Source organism: Rattus norvegicus, chromosome X, assembly GCF_036323735.1.
Source record: "Rattus norvegicus strain BN/NHsdMcwi chromosome X, GRCr8, whole genome shotgun sequence".
NCBI classification, from domain to species: Eukaryota; Metazoa; Chordata; class Mammalia; order Rodentia; family Muridae; genus Rattus; species Rattus norvegicus.
The window spans coordinates 12,503,030-12,521,279 of record NC_086039.1 but is presented as its reverse complement, the minus strand read 5'-3'; the positions used below and the strand labels follow the sequence as shown (position 1 = coordinate 12,521,279).

The following is an 18,250-nucleotide window of genomic DNA, read 5'->3' as shown; positions in this document are numbered from 1 at the left end:
CTGCAGGGATGTGACATCTTCTTCTGGACTCTGTGACCACATGGTATACAAAAGATTAAAAAGAAAGACAGTTAACACTCATGTAACTTAGAGGGGGAAGTCGCCACCCACAGGGTAACGGTAGAACGCTTCACTCCACGGCAATGGGACACACACGCTTCTCAGGCACACATTCTCTAACATGACTCATGTGTGTCGGAAGAGCTCCAACCCAGTGAAGGAGACCGAAATTGTACATGTCACTTCCCGGACCATAGTGGAACAAAACTAGAATCAACAGCAACCACGCACGACCCTCAGCAGTTCCCAAATGTGTACAGTAAAACAGCGGAGTCAGACAATAGAAGATTGAAAGAGAAGTCAGAAGGGCAAGCGGAAAACAACTTGGGACAAGCGGAAATAAATACACAACAGGAACTGGTGTGTGCGTAGAATCCGCAAAGGCCCAGTGCCTCAGAAAGAAGGACGAAAAAGGAGGAAAAGAGGGATGGAGGGAGGGCAGAGGGACAGGAAATGCAATACACCGAGATAGATGGGCTGCAGCAGGAGTAGTTCTAGGGGCTGCTTAGTGATTTAACCAGTTAGTGATGCCTTACATGGTAAGGCAGCCATACATTCAAAAGGGAACGACCCACCAACAGCACCACCACTCCAGGGTCGGACGGATAGTTCAGCAGTTGAGAGTGCTTCCTGCCCTTCCAAAAGATCCCAGTTGGATTATCAGTATCCATGTTCGGGGCCCACAACTGACTGGAACTTTAGCTCCAGACGATCCAACCTCTCTTCTAGCGTCTTCGGGTACTGCACTTGTGGGTGTGTCCTCACGCAGAGACGCACACATAGACACATAACTAAGGCTTTGAACATTTGAACATTTTCAAAAGGGAAGACCTCAAACAATCTAGTTCTCCTGCCAAAGAAACCAGAGTCTACCTAGATGGGACCGTAAGTAATCTTGCCACCAAACCTGATGGTACAGGTTCGAGCCATATGGTAATAAGAACCAACTCCTGGAGGTTGTCTTGTGACTTCCATACATTTAGTGTGTCACATAAAACAAATGTAATTTAAAAAGTTTTTAAAGAGACTTGGGGGAAGTTGGGGATGGAAGCTTTAAGGCTTGTGCTACATAGAAAGATGCTGTGTCTTTTTTTTAAAAAAAGATTTATTTATTTTATCTATGTGGGTACACTGCTGCTGTCTTCAGACACACATCAGATCCCATTACAGATGGTCGTGAACCACCATGTGGTTGCTGGGATTTGAACTCAGGACCTCTGGAAGAGCAGTCGGTGCTCTTAACCACTGAGCCATCTCTCCAGCCCAAAAAATAGTTTCAAACAACAACAAACTAGGGGGAAAAAAACTAAGGCTGCAAACAGAAAGCTATATGATATTAGAACAATAAATTGAATAAAGGATAGTTAAAATAACAACAATAAGACCGGGGCTGGAGAGAGTTCACTGGTTAAGACTACACACTGGAGACTGAATGACGGCCCAGCAGTTAATGTATACACCCTGGTCTTCTTGCCCTCCCGCTCCTCCTCTGTCCCTTCCTCCTTCTCTCCCCATCCCCCCATTCCATGGCCTCTACTTTTCTACTCTCTCTCTCTCTCCCTGCCTTTCTCTGCCTCTAGTACCCTCTCAACTGCCCTCCCCATGCCCTGAATAAAATCTATTCTATACTAAAAAATAATAATAAATAAAAATAAAAAACGAATGCATACTGCTTTTGCAAGAAGACTGGAGTTCAGATCCCAGCACCATCGTGGGCTGATTTACAAGCCTTTGTAACTCCAGTTCTAGGAAACCCGTGCCTCGGGCCTCTGCACACTCTACACTACTTGCTCATGTACACAGGAATCCATAATTTAAAACAATACAATTAAATCCTTTTTAAAAAGAGTGCATGCGGGGTTGGGGGTTTAGCTCAGTGGTAGAGCGCTTGCCTAGCAACCACAAGGCCCTGGGTTTGGTCCCCAGCTCCGGAAAAAAAGGGGGGGGAGTGCATGCTGCACTTCCGGACGATCAGAGTTCAGTTTCCAGCACCATACCAGGCAGCTCCCAGCTGACTACGACTCCAGCTCCAGGACATTGACATTTTCTTCTGGCCTTGGCAGGTCCTGCATTCATGTGCACACACCCTAAGACAGACTTGCATAAATATACACAATTAAAAACAATGAAACTAAGAACTGTGTTTCTTAAGAAGATTAGCGAAATTGACAAACTTTTAGTCATACCAAAAAGGAGGAGGAGGAGGAGGAAAGACAACTGATAGCACAGAAGTGAAAGGTGCTCGTGGGTGACATGTAAATATCACAGCAGCTGGATGAGCTAAAAGAAATGGCTAAAATCCTGGAGTGTTATACGCTACAAACTCAATGGGAGTTGGAGAAATCATACATCTGAGCAGTCTCCTAACTCTTAGGCAATCAAAACTCGAACAGAGAAAGCTGGGGGCGGGGGAGGGGGAAAGAGCGTATTCTCAGTGGTAGCTTGTGCAAAGGCATGGGCTCCAGCTAGAGAAGTACAGTGGGGGAGGAAGGGGAGGAATAAGAGAAAGGAGAAGGGGAAGAGGAAAGAGGGAGGGAGAAGAGGGGGAAGGGGAGGAAGAGGAGGAGGAAGAGGGCATGAGCAGGGGAAGAGGAAAGGAGGAAGAAGAGGAAGAGGACAATAAAGATGAGGAAGGGAGGACGGGAGGAGGAAACTTCTAGAGCAATGGCTTCATTGGTGAATTCTCCTCAACATTTAAACAAATGTTAGTGTCAGACTTTCCAGACTTTTCCAGTACACAGAAGAGGCAGGGTTACTTATGTCTCAGTTCATATTGTGAAGTAAGCAATATCTTTATACCAAAGCTGTGAATGACACAGGGTGAGGGCAGGGATACAGCTCAATGCTCATTTAAAATTCTTTTTAAAAGATTTTTATTTATTTGTTTGTTTGTTTTTTGAGACAGGGTTTTTCTGTGCAATAGAGCCCTGGCTGTCCTGTACTTGCTTCATAGACCAGGCTGGCCTTGAACTCACACAAATTCTCCTGCCTCTGCCTCCAAAGTGCTGGGATTATAGGCGTGTGCCACCGCAGCCAGCATTTATTTTTACTCTATGTGTGTGGGGGCTTTGCCTAGTGTATGACAGCACGTGCATGCCCGATGCCTGCAGAGGCCAGAAAAGGGTGTTTGATCTTCCTGGAATTTGAGTTACAAATGGCTGTGAGCTATAGTGTGTGTGCTGGGAACTGAACCTGGGTCATCTAGACAAGCAGCAAGGGCTCTTAGCCACTGAGTTGTCCTTCCAACCCCAGTTCAATATTCTTTTTTTTTCCTATTCTTTTTTTCGGAGCTGGGGATCGAACCCAGGGCCTTTCGCTTGCTAGGCAAGCGCTCTACCACTGAGCCAAATCCCCAACCCCCCAGTTCAGTATTCTTGGTAAGCATACACGCAGATAGATACCCTCAAGAACTTATTCATGCCATAATTTGGCAGCACACTAAAATGATTATGTCATGACCCAGTGAGATCTGTTGATGGGATGAGAGAGTGACTGGTTTCATATATGAATGTCGATCACAGCCGTACACCATCCCCAAGCTACAAAGAATGAGAATCCCATGGTCCTCTTAAGCAGTTAAGAAAATCATTTCACAGAATTAGACATTCAGAAGAACACAAACCAGGAATAGATAAAAGGACCCAGCATAATAAAGGCCACATGCGCCAAGCAACCAGGTAACAATGCTAAGAACCTAGAGGATCAAAAAGTGAGGCACTGACGCCCACTTTTACCATTTACCATGTAGTACTGAAAGTCCTAGTAAAATTGATTAAGCAACAGAATGAAGTAAACACTATTCTAATCAGAAAGGAAAATTGTAACTCATCTGCCTACAGATCATATGATCTTGGACATAGAAACTTCTCAAGTTTGCAAACATGCATGCATCTGCATACTACTGGAACTAAGGAGTGAATACAGTGAACATTAAAAAGACAGAGATGACATGCTCATACTCCTGCAACCCCAACACTCAGAAAACTGAGGCAGGAGGATTGTGACTTTGATTTCAGTCTGCACTGCATAGAAAAATGGTTGCTTTGTTTTTGCTTGTTTACTTGCTTGTTTGCATGGTCGTGTGTGTGTGTGTGTGTGTGTGTGTGTGTGTGTGTGTGTGTATGTGGTGTGTTAAAGAAAAAAATCAGTTATGTTTCAATACAATATCAGTTAACAACATTCTTACTGGATATTTTATGCATTTACATTTCAAATGTTATTGCCTTTTCCAGTTCCCCCTCCCCTCCCCCCTCCCCCCTCCCCTCCCCCCTCCCCCCTCCCCTCCCCCCTCCCCCCTCCCCTCCCCCTCCCCTCCCCCCTCCCATCCCCCCATCCCCTCCCCCATCCCCCCATCCCCCCATCCCCCCATCCCCTCCCCCATCCCCCCTCCCCTTCTTCTATGAGGATGCTCCCCCTCCAACCCACCCACTCCCACCTCACCAACCTGGCATTCCCCTACACTTGGAATTGAGCCTTCACAGGACCAAGGGCTTCTCCTCTTATTGATGCCCAACAATGCCATCCTCTGCTACATATGTGGCTGGAACCATGGGTCCCTCCATGTGTACTCTTTTTTTATTTTATATAAGTACACTGTAGCTGTCCTCAGATACAGGGTATCAGATCTCATTACAGGCGGTTGTGAGCCACCAGTGGTTGCTGGGATTTGAACTCAGAACCTTCAGAAGAGCAGTCAGTGCTCTCAACCTCTGAGCCATCTCTCCAGCCCTGCCATGTGTACTCTTATTTAAAAGGAAATTAAGGACTGTGGAGATGGCTCACTTGGTAATGTGGGTGCTATGCTGTATAAAAGTAAATCACAGAGACAGTGATGGTGTATGTCTTTAATCTCAGCACTTTGGAGGCAGAGGCAGGTGGATCTCTGTGAGTCTGAGGACAGCTTGGTCTACAGAGCAAGTTCCAGGACAACCAAGACTAAACAGAGAAACCCTGTCTCAAGAAACAAACAGAACAGCACAAATCGAAAGCCAAGCAAACCTACAGAGTGTGTAGAGAATGATATCGTCATTGATGTGCACTGACTCTTGCAAACCCCACATGCACACACACATCAAAGAGCAGAAAACAAACGAAAACTTCAGTTGATTCATTTACAGCAGCATCAAAAAAAGAATAGCTTCAGTAAGGAATGAGTTAATAAAGAAGAGATTTGTACACTGAAAGCTATAAAACATGGCTGAAAGGAATGAAAAAAAACACATCAAATGGAAAGATCTCCTGAAGGCATGGGCTAGGAGATTTAATCTTGCTGCTCTATCTATACCGCTCAGAGCAGAACTCAGCTTCAGTACAGACCTCCAAAGATCCAAGTGGCTTTCCCCCCAGAGATAGAAAAGTATTACAATTACAACGTAACTGTAAAGGATTTCTAACATTAAAAACAATAATGAACACGAAGAACACAGGTAGATGCTTCATATTTCTCCATTTCAAAATCTATTGCAAAGCTACAGTGAGCAGAAGAGTATGGTATTGACATAGAGACAGACACACAGAATGGGACAGAAAGAAGAGAGAATAAACATGATCATGGACATATATGACCAAGCAATCCTTGATATGTGTACCAAAATTACACGATTAGGGAAAGATAATTACTTCATCAAATTCTGTGTGGGAAACAGGCTATCCACAGATATCCTGGCTGGTCATGGCGTTTTGTCACAGCTATAGAGCCGGTAGCTAGAACAACAGGCACAAAGAATCAATTTGACATTTGTCTTACACCAAATACCAATGTCAACTCAAAATAGGTTAAAGACATGAACACAAGTTCTGAAATAGTAAACACTTTTGGAAGAATGGGTGAGGGGGAATCTTCACAACACTTATCTACGCATATAAACCCCAAAACACAAACAACAAAGCCAAAACCGGACATGGAAAATTACATCGAACTAAGAAACTCCTGGTCAGAATAGTCAACAGTATGAAAAAGCAGCCAGTAGAATTTGAGAAAATGCTTCAAACTTTACACATGTAATAATTTCACATTAATATCTTAGTCGAGCAGTGGTGGTGCACGCCTTTCATCTGAGCACTCAGGAGGCAGAGGCAGGCAGATCTTTCTGAGTTTGAGGTCAGCCTGGTCTACAGAGTGAGTTTCAGGTCAGCCAGGGCTAAACAGAGAAAGTCTGTCTCAAAAAACAACCGACAAAGAAACAAAAAAAAAAAGGTTAATACCTTGGGCTGGAGAGTTGGCTCGGCAGTTAAGAGGACCCGCATTAAATTCCCAGCATCCACATGGCAGTTCACAACGGCCTGTAACCCCAGTCCTAGGGGTTTCTTCTGGCCCACACGTGTGCCACACTCACTTGATGTGCACACATACATACATGGGGCAAAATACCCACACACAGAAGAGAAAAATAAAGATGGAAACTTTTAGGTTAATATCACAAAACAAACAAAGCAAAAACCTGGTTTTAAGATGGACAAAGGACTCGATAGGCATTTCTCATGAGAAGACAGGAAGTGTGACTCTTGTGAAACCCAAACTGCAGATGAAAGCCACCAAGAAGTGTCTTGTCACACCTCACTCGTAGGAGGCATGATAAAAATAAACAATAATAAAAGCGAAAAGAAAATGACCAGTGGTAACAAAGATGTGGAGAAACTGGTGAACTGAAAGTAGTCGTGAAGTTTCCTTAAAAATCTATGTACAGCATAAAGCCTTATGATTCCACCAGCCTGCTTCTGCTTACTGTTCAAAAGAATCAAAAGCAGGAGCTCTCTCCCCCGTCTCTGTCCTTGCTCTCTGTGTCTTTGTCTCTCTGTGTCTCTGTCTCTGTCTGTCTGTCATCCCCCCCCCCCCGCAACCCTCCCCCACTCTTTCCTCTCTGCCTCCCCGACTCACTGTGTGTATGTGTTTTGTTATGTGCAGGCAAGGCAAGGCGAGAAGGTAAGGCAAGGCAAGGCAAGCTCCCAGTCTGCCTCTCACACAGCTCTGGGATTACAGGCCTATGTTAGGTCAAGCCAAGCTTTTTATACATGCGCTGAAGATTTGAACTCCTCAGGCTTGGGTATCGAGTGAGACTTTTTTGCTGAGCCATCTCCCACCTCTGAAATCAGTGAACCATGTTCACTGCAGCAGGATTCAAGCTAGCCACCATATGGAAACAACTAAAATGACTATCGAAATGAACCGACTGGGGATCCAAGCCCTGGGTAGCCTTTGCACAACACAAACTAGCTGTGGTGGTGCGTTCCTGTAATCCCACCACCCAGGAGGTGAGGGTAGAAAGATCAGAAGTTCAAATTTCTTTGAAAGTCAGCCTCTGACTGTAGCTTGCATGCCTAGAATGCATGTGGCCTTGGCTTCCATTCCCAGTAGGCCATAAACTGGGTGTGGTGGCGCTGTGATATCAGCACTGGGTGAAGAGGGAGGCAGAGGCGGGAGGGTCAGGCGTTCAAGGCCATCTTTGGTTACACAGAGTTCAAAACCAGCCCCCGCTATTCGAGACTATGTTTCAAAGCAAAATTTAAAAAACAAAAATAACAAAAGGTTCCCTTATGCAAGACGAAAAGGCCCTGTAGATCACTGTGCGACACAGTGCTTAGACTTATGACTGCGGCGGCCACGCTCTGCGGGTCGCGGAGGCGGGCAGAGGCGGAGCCGCAGGAGCCCGGCCCGGCGGCCCCAGGGGCGGTGGCAGCCCAGCAGGCGTCTCGCGGGGCCGCTTCGCTTCCACACTCGTCTCGGAGGACCCGAGAGGAAGGATGTCGTCGGGGCTTAAGGCCGAGCTGGAGTTCCTAGCGTCCATCTTCGACAAGGACCACGAGCGGCTGCGCATCGTGAGCTGGCAGCTGGATGAGCTGCAGTGTCAGTTCCTGGTGCCGCCGGCGCCCGCGGGCAGCCCGCCCTTGCCGCCGCCGCTCACCCTGCACTGCACCATCACCGAGTCCTACCCATCCTCGCCGCCGATATGGTTCGTGGACTCTGACGATCCAGACCTCACATCGATCCTGGAACGTCTGGAAGATTCGAAGCCCAACAGTTCGCTTCGTCAGCAGCTCAAGTGGCTGATCTGCGAACTCTGCAGCTTATATAACCTGCCTGAGCACCTGGATGTGAAGATGCTGGACCAGCCGGTCCCCATCGCCCAGAAAGCGACCATCGAGGAGGTGCCTTCTGAAGATGAAGAGGAAGATGCAGCTGACGGGCTGGAAGACTTGGATCATTATGAGCTGAAAGAAGATACTTGTAGTGAGAAAAAGTCAGAGGATGAAGGGCTTGAGAAAGAGCATTTGGCAATATTAGAGAATATCAAGAAGAGCCAAAGGCAAGAGCATTTGAATGGTACCGTGTCTGGCTCAGTGCATGCTTCAAATAGACTCATGAAAGAACTCAGAGAGATATACAGGTCGCAGAGTTACAAGTCGGGGACTTATTCTGTGGAACTGATAAACGACAGCTTATATGACTGGCACGTTAAACTGAGGAAGGTTGACCCCGATAGTCCCTTGTACGGCGACCTTCAGCTCTTGAAAGAAAAAGAAGGCATAGAATATATTTTGCTTAACTTTTCTTTCAAAGATAACTTTCCGTTTGATCCTCCCTTTGTTCGCGTCGAGTTGCCCATTCTCTCTGGAGGGTATGTCTTGGGCGGAGGGGCATTGTGTATGGAACTGCTCACCAAGCAGGGCTGGAGCAGCGCGTACTCCATAGAATCGGTTATTATGCAGATCAACGCCACCCTAGTCAAAGGCAAGGCCAGGGTGCGCTTTGGAGCAGATAAGAATCAATATAATCTAGAAACAGCCCAACAGTCCTATGACTCTGTCGTGCAGATGCATGAGAAAAAAGGCTGGTTCACTCCTCCAAAGGAAGATGGGTAAATAGACTGCCATGTGTTTGGAAAAATGTAGCTTTAAAGACACAAGCTTTGCATATCTTTGTAACAGTAGTGCGGAAGATATTAGCTAATTGGTGTTTTAGTGGATAATCTGTCAACTGACCGCCAGTAGACGTTTCAACCTTTTCGTTTTGCTTACTGTGGGGGTCTTGGGCCAAACTGTGAGCCTTTACTGTGGTTTTCCCTGATAAATAATCATAGTGTTCATTTTTCGTCATCCGTTTTCCTTGATGTGAATGTGTTAAGTAGGCCAGTCAGTTGTGACTTTAGATAATTTTCGTTTATTGAGCTATTTGGGGAGGGAGGGGGGTAATAAGTATTTACAAACATTTGTTCCATTTAGTGCCAATAAAAGTTTTGCCAGTGTCCAATACTGGCTCAGAAGAGATTTGGGTTTCTGTGGGTTTTTTTTGTGTGCGTGATACTTGGGATGGAACCCAGGGCTTCCTGCGTTCTACACGACCTATCCCGTTGAGCTATGTTCCCAGCTGAATGGTTATGTCTTCTCGACTACAGTCTTTTGGGGTCTAAAGCCATTTGATTGCCTAAATAATGATAGGAACTTTGCTCAAGAATTGATAACATTTTTATGGCTAGGTTATGATATGAACTGTTTCCTAAAGCTGGGCTCTTGAAACTAAGTTACAGTGTACTTGGGCAAAGCAATCAAGGGCAAGCAAGCTACTTAAGGCTCGAAGTCGTTTGCACTGGTCTTGCTTAGCTAAGTCTTTCTCCTCTTCCTCTGCCCTTTCTTTGAGACAGGGTTTCAGGTACCCGAGGCTGGCCAGGAGCTCCAGATCCTTCTGCCCCTCCATCTCAGGTACTAATGAATTTGTTTCTTATTGGTTTGCTCTTTGTTATGAAGCAGAGCCACAGTCTACAGCTTGGGGTTAGTTGTGAACGCTGCCATTCTTCCTTTCCATTTTACTAACGGGATGCTGCAACTCGTTGTAGGCTGATAAACTTTGTAAAGTGCTCAGCAGATTCCTTGAGCAGAAATTATACATTTAAGTTCCACAAATGCCTAATTTGGAGACTTCTAATTTTTTCTACTGTCATAACAATGACTGCATCAAAGGACTAATGGGAACTCTGTGTATCAATTCCTTTATAAGGCATGACTAGAATCAGCATACTTTCCATTTTCTTGCCTTACCCTTGTGTCCCCTTTGGTTGGTAATAGTTGGATTTATTGTGTATATGAGTATGTGTGGAGGGGGCGTATATGCACACAAGTGCAGATGTCTTCAGGGCATCAAACCAAACTTGGGTCTTCTGTAAGACTAGCTTGCATTTAATGGCTGAGCCATCTCTCCAGGCCCTCTACTTTGCTATTTTTGAGACAGAATCATTCATGGAACCTGGAGATCACTGATGGTCTAAGTTTGGCTAGCCAGTGAGTCCCAGCTCTTGGATTACAGAGCTTCCCAGTTACAACTTCCCAGCTCTGGGATTCCAGGCAAGTGCCACGACATCCAGCTTTCTATGCTGGAGGTGCACATACACGCAGGTCCTGGTGCTATGCAGCAAACACTTTATCCAGGGAACCACCCGCTGGCCCCTACATCTGCTCTAAGGTTCACATCTCAACTACATTAACCACATCCAAGAGGCCTGGTTCTTCTTTATTATTGTATACATTTAATTTTTTAATTCTACTTTGGCTATGAGGGTAGGTGATTAAGATTTGTGGACCAGGCCTGGTGGCACAGACCTATTCAGGATTTTGAGGCTATAGAAGGCTTGAGCATGCAAGGCCTGACTGGGCTATTAGATCCCATTCAGCCTGGGTTAAGATACTGTCTCAAAATTAAAAGTTATAAACTACAAACAAGACAAAACAATTTAAAAAAAAAGAGTAAAAATTAAAAGTGAAAATGGTGTGTGTGTAGGGGTGGGGGGACTAGGAAAGTAGTCTGGTGGTATAACCATTGTCCAGAGTTCACAAGTTCCTAGGTTTCAGTACCAGCCAGGAGACCCCCACCCACCTACCCCATTTCCTTTTTCTGGACTTCTCCCTCACTTGGTTATATTTAAATATAGTTCTGGCCAGTTCTGGTAAACCTTGACAAAGCAGAATCATTTAAAGCATTAACATTCCTTAAGCGTTAAAGTTCCTCAAGCCTTGTGGCTAAATCTTGAACACCCAAGATTATGCCACACCCTGATTGATAGCTGTACATCCAGTAAGCCTTAGTTCCTTTGTCATCACAGATTTATTGAGTAGTGCATGGTAAACTTTAAAAAAACAGAATCAAATTTACAAATAATCACCCAAACTACTGGGCTAGAGAGATGACTCAGCGGTTAAGAGCATGTACTGGGGCTGGAGAGAGGGCTCAGCGGGCGAGAGCATGTACTGCTCTTGGAGGGGACTTGAGCTCTGCTCCTGGCATCCAGCACAAGCAGGCTCACAACTACCTGCCACTCCATGCCTCTGACCACAAAGCCATACACGGCATCCACAAGTCCACACTGAGACACACATGCATACACGTAGTTACAAATAAAAATAACATTTTAAAGATAGCCGTTGTTGTTGCTGTAATTCTTATTAGACATTTTGGAGACAGGGTTTCTCTATGTAGCCCTGGCAGTCTTGGAACTCTTGCTCTATAGGTCAAGTTGGCCTTGAACTCAAAGATTCACTCAGCTGTGCCTCCTATCAAAGATAGTTATTAATACTGTACCATATATTTAAGTAATAAGAATAAAAACTCAGATAATATACTTTCAGGGAACCTGTTAGGAAGGCCAGGCTGGCCTCAAACACATGGAAATCCACATGTCTTATGGCTTCCAAATGCCAGGGTTAAAGGGCTACCTGTTCCCCCTTTTGAGACAGGTCCTAGCAGGTCTGGAACTCTCTAGACAAGGTTGGCCTCAAATTCACAAAAAATCCGCCTGCCTCTGCCTCCTGGATATTGAGATTAAAGGTATATACCACCACGTCTGGCTTGGCACCTATTTTTTTATGGGGCAGGGGAAATTGGAGGCAGAGTTTCTCTGTGTGTAGCCCTGGCTGTCCTGGAACTCACTGTGGACCAGACTTGCCTAGAACTCACAAAGATCCGCCTGCCTCTGACTCCCAAGTGCTGGGATCAAAGGCTTGACCACCATCTAAAGCACTAATCTTTTCTTTCAAAAAACAAAGAGTTGAAGTAGATAGCTAGCTTTAGTCCCTGCAGACGAGTCAGAAATTCTTGAAATTTGAGCCACATCCTTCACCTCCAGGGCGGCTGAAGATTTGGGACAAGAGTGGCTAGCGTGAACGTCAAAAGCCATTCAGACTGACATTTGTACAGCTGACTTGCTAGATGGAAGATGGTCTTCCTTATGGACAACGAGCTAACAGACATGAAGTCTACTTTAAGATGAGCATGGTAGAGCGCACCTTTAATTCAGCACTCAGAAGACGAAGACAGGTGAATCTTTGTGAGGTTGAGGCCAACTTTGGGCTACATGGGGAGTTCTATGCAAGCCATAGTTTAAGTCAGTCAGTCTGTCTGTCTGTCTCTGAAGAGTTTATTTCACTATACGACTCAGATAAAACTAGGACAGGGCATTATTGTACACAGTGGTAATAACAGCTTTAGGGAGCCTGAGACAGCCTGGGCTACATAATGAATTCCAGACTATCTCGAGTCACAAAGCAAGAACCTTTCTCAACACACACACACACACACACACACACACACACACACACACACACACACGAATATACTGGAAAGGTGCAAGAACATGTGTAATAGCTACTTAGAAAGCCAAAGAAGATCCTATCCACATTGTCTGGAACAAGAGGTTCTGTCTGAAGCTGGTTGTTCCCTCCTGGGCATCGTTAATTAAGACCTGAGAGATGAGACAACCTTTAGAGAAAGCCAGACAGGCTCTTGGAAAGTCACAGAACCTTGTATTATTAAGAACATTTGTTATAAACTCTCTCAACACCCTGTAGTTTTCCTGTCAGGAATTATAGAAAACACTGTAAAACATAACATTGTACGAATTCCGTGAATTAAAGTCTTTTAAAAATGTATTCATTCTTTGTGAGATAAGACCTAACTGAGTAGTCCAGGCTGACCTTGAATTCAAGGACCTCCTGCCTCAGCCTCCTAATTGCTGGGATTCCAGGGATGCCTCAACACACCCACCTCCTTTTTTACCCTGAGATAGTGGAGCCAAAGGACAGTGCAAAGGTGATTCAGACAGGTCTCATGAGCTCTCTTCACCTTAACTTTCCTGAGGTTTACATTCCCTCTAGTTACCGTGTGGTTTGAGAAACCAGGAAGTTGACACTGGCAAAGGCCATGTGTATAGTTCTGTCACATGTATGGGTTTGTATAACAGCCCCAAATTTGATTGACCTTTGCAAAGAATAAGCTTTTTGTTCCGTTTCTTTCTCTTTTTTTCCTGGGTTCAACCTCACTGAGCTCTCTCCTCTCCTTTTTAATTCCCTACTTCTCACACTGGATTTTGTTCTTGGTTCTTTTTTTTTTTTAAAGATTTATTTATTTTGTATATGAGTACACTGTAGCTGTCTTCTGACACACCAGAAGAGGGCATCAGATCCCATTACAGATGGTTGTGAGCCACCATGTGGTTGCTGGGATTTGAACTCAGGACCTCCGGAAGAGCAGTCAGTGCTCTTGACCGCTGAGCCACCTCTCCAGCCCCTTGTTCTTGTTTCTTGAGGTGGGATTAAATCACAGATTAGAAGGTATTCCCCCGCCCTGCTGTTAGCATCTGTTGTTCCTCTCAGTGTTCCTCTGTGCCCCATATTTCGATAGCATATATTTTGGCTTTTACTCTTACTCAATCCGAGCATAATTTTTAGATTCACTTGAGATTTCCTGTTTGTTGTCCCCTGTTTGTTTGTTTTGTTTTAAATGGTAAGTTTAGTTTCTAAAGCTTGGGAAATATTCCCATTAGCTTTCTGCTATTGGTTACATAAAGACACAAAGCATAAAGACCACAATATATGCTTTCTTTGGAATTTGCTAAGGTTTGTTTTATGGCCCAGGGCCTTGGTGTATGTTCCATGAGCAGTCGAAAACAAAACCAAAAATTCTCCTGTCAATTGGATTGGTCCATGTTGATTCCATCCAGTTGGTGTATGGGTGTGTATCTTCTGCCTAGCTATTTATTAACTGTTGAAAGAAAAGCATTGGCATCCTGGCTGTGTCTATTCTCCTTCTAGTTCTATAATTTTTCTTATAGGTTTTATTTTTTAATTTTGTGTGTGTGTATGTGCATATGAGTGTAGGTGCATTTGGAGGGCAGAGGTTAGATTCCTTAGAGCTGAAGTTACAGGTCACTCCGTGTGGGTGCTGGGAACTGAACTCAGGTCCTCTCCAAGAGTCGGAAGAACTCTTAACCACTGGGCAATCTCTCTAGCCCTCAGTCCTATAATTTTAGGTTCACATGTTTAGCTCCATGGTTTACAGCAGATACACATAGAAAGTGATACCTTCTTTGTGTAATGTTATGTAATGTAATAGTACAGTATCACTGGCATTTTTTCTCTTCACTCTATCTGATATTATTACTATTTTCGTTTTATTAATATTTGAATTACATAACTGGTCTGTGTTTTCACTTTTAAACTATCATATCTGTAATGTTTTTCTTGTAAACAATATACATTTGGGCCATTTTTAAATGCCCTCTGCTAATCTGTGCCTTGTAATTGGTATATCAAGCCATTAACTTAAACATAATTATTGTTATACAAATGCTTAACTTTGAAATTTACTTTTTAAAGATAGATTTATTTATTTATTCATTTATTATATATAAGTACCCTGTAGCTGTCTTCAAACACACCAGAAGAGGGTATCAGATCTCATTACAGATGGTTGTGAGCCACCATGTGGCTGCTGGGAATTGAACTCAGGATCTCTGGAAGAGCAGTCAGCGCTCTTAACCACTGAGCCATCTCTCCAGCCCCTGAAGTTTACTTTTTATTCTGTTTTTCCATTTCTGTTTCATTTTTCCTACCTTCCAGTCTTGAGCTTGAGAGGTTATTGACTTTATCTCCTTACATAGCATACTTACTGGTTCTTCTAAATCAGTAGTTTTCTTTTTATTTAGTTTCTATTCATAATCATAAACTCAACTCTGCAACCCGGTTATACTTGGAGGGGAATGAGGAAAATATGGAACCCAAAGAACTTCAGCGAGAGCAGAAATTACAGGGTACTGTCAGCAGATAGGGTGGGGGCACTCTCCTGAGCTACAGAAGGAATGGTTTGGTGGATAAAATGCCTGCAAGTCAAAAGAAATTAGAGTTGTTTACGTTTGGAAATGGCAATCTTCTTCCTGGTCTTACAGTTCCAGTGCCCAAACTGCTGCATGGCATCCACGAAGCTCATGCCCTCCCTCTTTCCCCAAACACCACGTTTGCCATCCAGACATTCAGACTTGGCAGTGCAGACACAAGTGTGAACCATTTGAGTTTGGTCCAGCATTTGCCATGAAGAAGATGCTAGGACTTGTATTTGCTTCAGGATGGAGTTCCCACCCTCAGATTTTCTCCCATAGATGGACTTGCCACCAGTGCCATCATGGTGTGTGAAGTCACCTCCCTGACCCACGAATCCTGGAATAATTCTGTGAAAGGAGGAACCCTTATATCCAAACCCTTTCTCTTCAATGCTCACAGCACAAAATGTTTCTGCTGTCTTTGAAGCTTTGTCTGCAAATATCTTGAAGGAGACATGGCCCAAATGCCTGTCATTGCCCCGACGTTGAAGTATACAGTAGGGTTGACTGTGGCTGCAGTAAGCATCAACAGGGAACAGGGATGTCTGGAAAGACAAAATCAGTGGTTTTCAACCTGTGGGTCAAAACCCCTTCAGGGATGGCATACCAGATATCCTGCATATCAAATATTTACATTATGATTCATAACAGTAGCAAGAAAAACAGTTATGAAGTAGAAATGAAATACTTTTGTTCTCTAAGGCAGAGATGGGGGGGTCACCACAACATGAGGAAGTGTATTAAAGGGTTGTAGCATTAGGAAGGTTGAGAACCACTGGTATAGAGAATCTATGTATGTTAACATTTAATGCATCTGACTGATTATGGTCTGATTGCTTCATTGTTCCACTAGATTTTGCATATAAAATTTTATATCTCAACTAGGCCTGATGGCACAGGCCTTCACAGTACTTGGGAGGCTGAAGCAGGAGGATCATGAGATTAATTGAACATGGGAAGACATCGGAAAATTTGCAAATTCCTATGTTTTCTACAGGAGTACTAAGGTGAAGAAACTTGCTTAATTTTCTTTGATCTAAATTGATTTGACCACAAAAAATCTCATAAACTCTTTTAAAATCTCAAAAGTCAGCAGAACTCACGTGACCTATGCAGAGTACAGTTCCTGGGAAACTTTACTGCTTGCTTTATCATAGCATTGAAAATGTATTATTGAAGCCAAGCAGTGGTGGTGCTTGAGAGGCAGAGGCAGGTGGATCTCTGTGAGTTTGAGGCCAGCTTGGTTTACATTATAAAGTTCCAGGACAGCCAGGGCTACGCAGAGAAACCTTGCTTCAAACAAACAAACATACAAACAAAAAGTCTTATTTTATTAGTGCTCAAAGTATTTCTCAAAAATATTAGGAAACCCTTCACCTTGACTGTGAGTCGTCCTGTCTTAGTTTGACCCACTGGCACACAAACATTAATTTGATGTATGAGGAGAAAGGGACTCTCAGGAAATGCTGGTAGGAGGGTTGGAAAACAACACAAGCAAGATAAGGAAGAGAAGTGGGGTGAGTTACCGAACATGTAGTTATGGGCAGTTGAAGCTCTACTATGGAAGCTGCACTGTGTACCTGTCCAACACACACACACACACACACACACACACACACACACACACACACACACACACACACCCCTGAAGACCTGAAGGCAGGAAGCTAGTGTATTTATCTTAAGCTGAATCCCAGTTTTATTCCTTGACATGTCCCTTCTTTCTAGTGCTGGCCATAGTTGAGGGAAAGCGTGCAAACTGCTAGCCACAGGTTCTTGCATTAGAAGTATTGGTCTTGTGCTGGAAAATGAGTGCCAAGGGACAATGAATGGGCCAATGTCAGTATCTGCCACGTCTCTGAATTTTAAGTGTGTTTTCCCAGTCTCTTCTTGGCTCCAGTGTAGTTAAATATACAACCTTACTAGTAAAATATTTTGAAAATACTGAAGCAAGCTATTGATTTTTTTTTTCAAGTCCAAAAAGCCATCTGAGAATGATCGAGTTGGCAGTAGTAAGATGGGCAGGCTGGAAGGCATGACCACTTGAGCTGCTGCCGACTCCTCTGAAAGGAAGCAGATGCGGTGGAGGTGGGCACAGCTGCGGGAGTGTGGGACCACAGACCCAGCCTCTGGGTTAAGAGCAGTCCAGTATAGCTGGCAGCCCATGACATGTGATTAGAGAGATCAGAGCTGGGGAGATGGAGAGTTGGCTCTGTAGGTGAAAGCACCTGCCAAGCAAGCGCAAAATCTCGAGTTTGGATCTCATATACCCACCCGCGTGGCGGGGGGCGATCTCGGGGGACACACTGGCTGGCCAGTCTAGTGAAAACCGAGAGGCACAGGTTCAGTGAGAGGCCCTGTCAAAAACCAAGATGGAGAGCAATTAAGGAAGATACCTGACAACAATCCAGCAATCTCTGGCCTCCACACATACCAATGTGCAATGTGTATTGTACACACACACACACACACACACACACACACACACACAGAGAGAGAGAGAGAGAGAGAGAGAGAGAGAGAGAGAGAGAGAGCAGAGAGAGAGAGACAGAAAGACAGAAAGACTGAGACAGACACAAAGAGACAGAGAGAGATGGAGACAGAGACAGACAGACAGACAGTCACACCAACAACCAGCCAGAGGTGAACAGAGTGCCCCTAAGGGCACTTGTACATCTGATAAGAGTCCAGATATAGGCGGTGCTTAGACACCAAGGGGACAATAGACAATGGGTGACAGTTACTTCTCTCTAGTAGTTGGAGTCTCTAGAATGTTCTTGGTAATACTAAGGCAAGATCCAGAGCCACGGAGAGTGTTCAGAAGTAGATGGGTTCTCAAGGCAAGGTGTTGAATATCAGGAGCAAGTATAAGATCAAGAGAGAGCCAAAAGTACAACTGTGGCTAACAATGTACTCCAGCTGGGGAGACAAGAAGTTCAAGGTCAAGACACCATAAACTGTAAGAATCTCAGTTCTGAATCCCAGCATGTGGAGAAGTGGCTTCTGAAATATTCCACCCAAGTGCAATGTTTGTCCTAAAGTATAGAAAGTCT

General features: G+C 44.4%; 1 protein-coding gene and 1 pseudogene across 1 annotated transcript; one reads left to right on the top strand and one right to left on the bottom strand.

Annotated features, from left to right (window-relative positions):
* Positions 1-7,800: 7,800 nt before the first annotated feature.
* Positions 7,801-9,322, top strand: Ube2q2l (ubiquitin-conjugating enzyme E2Q family member 2-like). Its single transcript, NM_001135997.2, has one exon. It carries the CDS (start codon positions 7,801-7,803, stop codon positions 8,917-8,919), a length of 1,119 nt encoding a protein of 372 aa, NP_001129469.1. The 3' UTR covers positions 8,920-9,322.
* Positions 15,015-15,750, bottom strand: Ppia-ps1 (peptidylprolyl isomerase A, pseudogene 1; annotated as a pseudogene).

What these genes read in the sequence shown, in the direction of transcription:
- Ube2q2l (NM_001135997.2), top strand. Translation starts at nt 7,801, where the DNA reads ATGTCGTCGGGGCTTAAGGCCGAGCTGGAGTTCCTAGCGTCCATCTTC.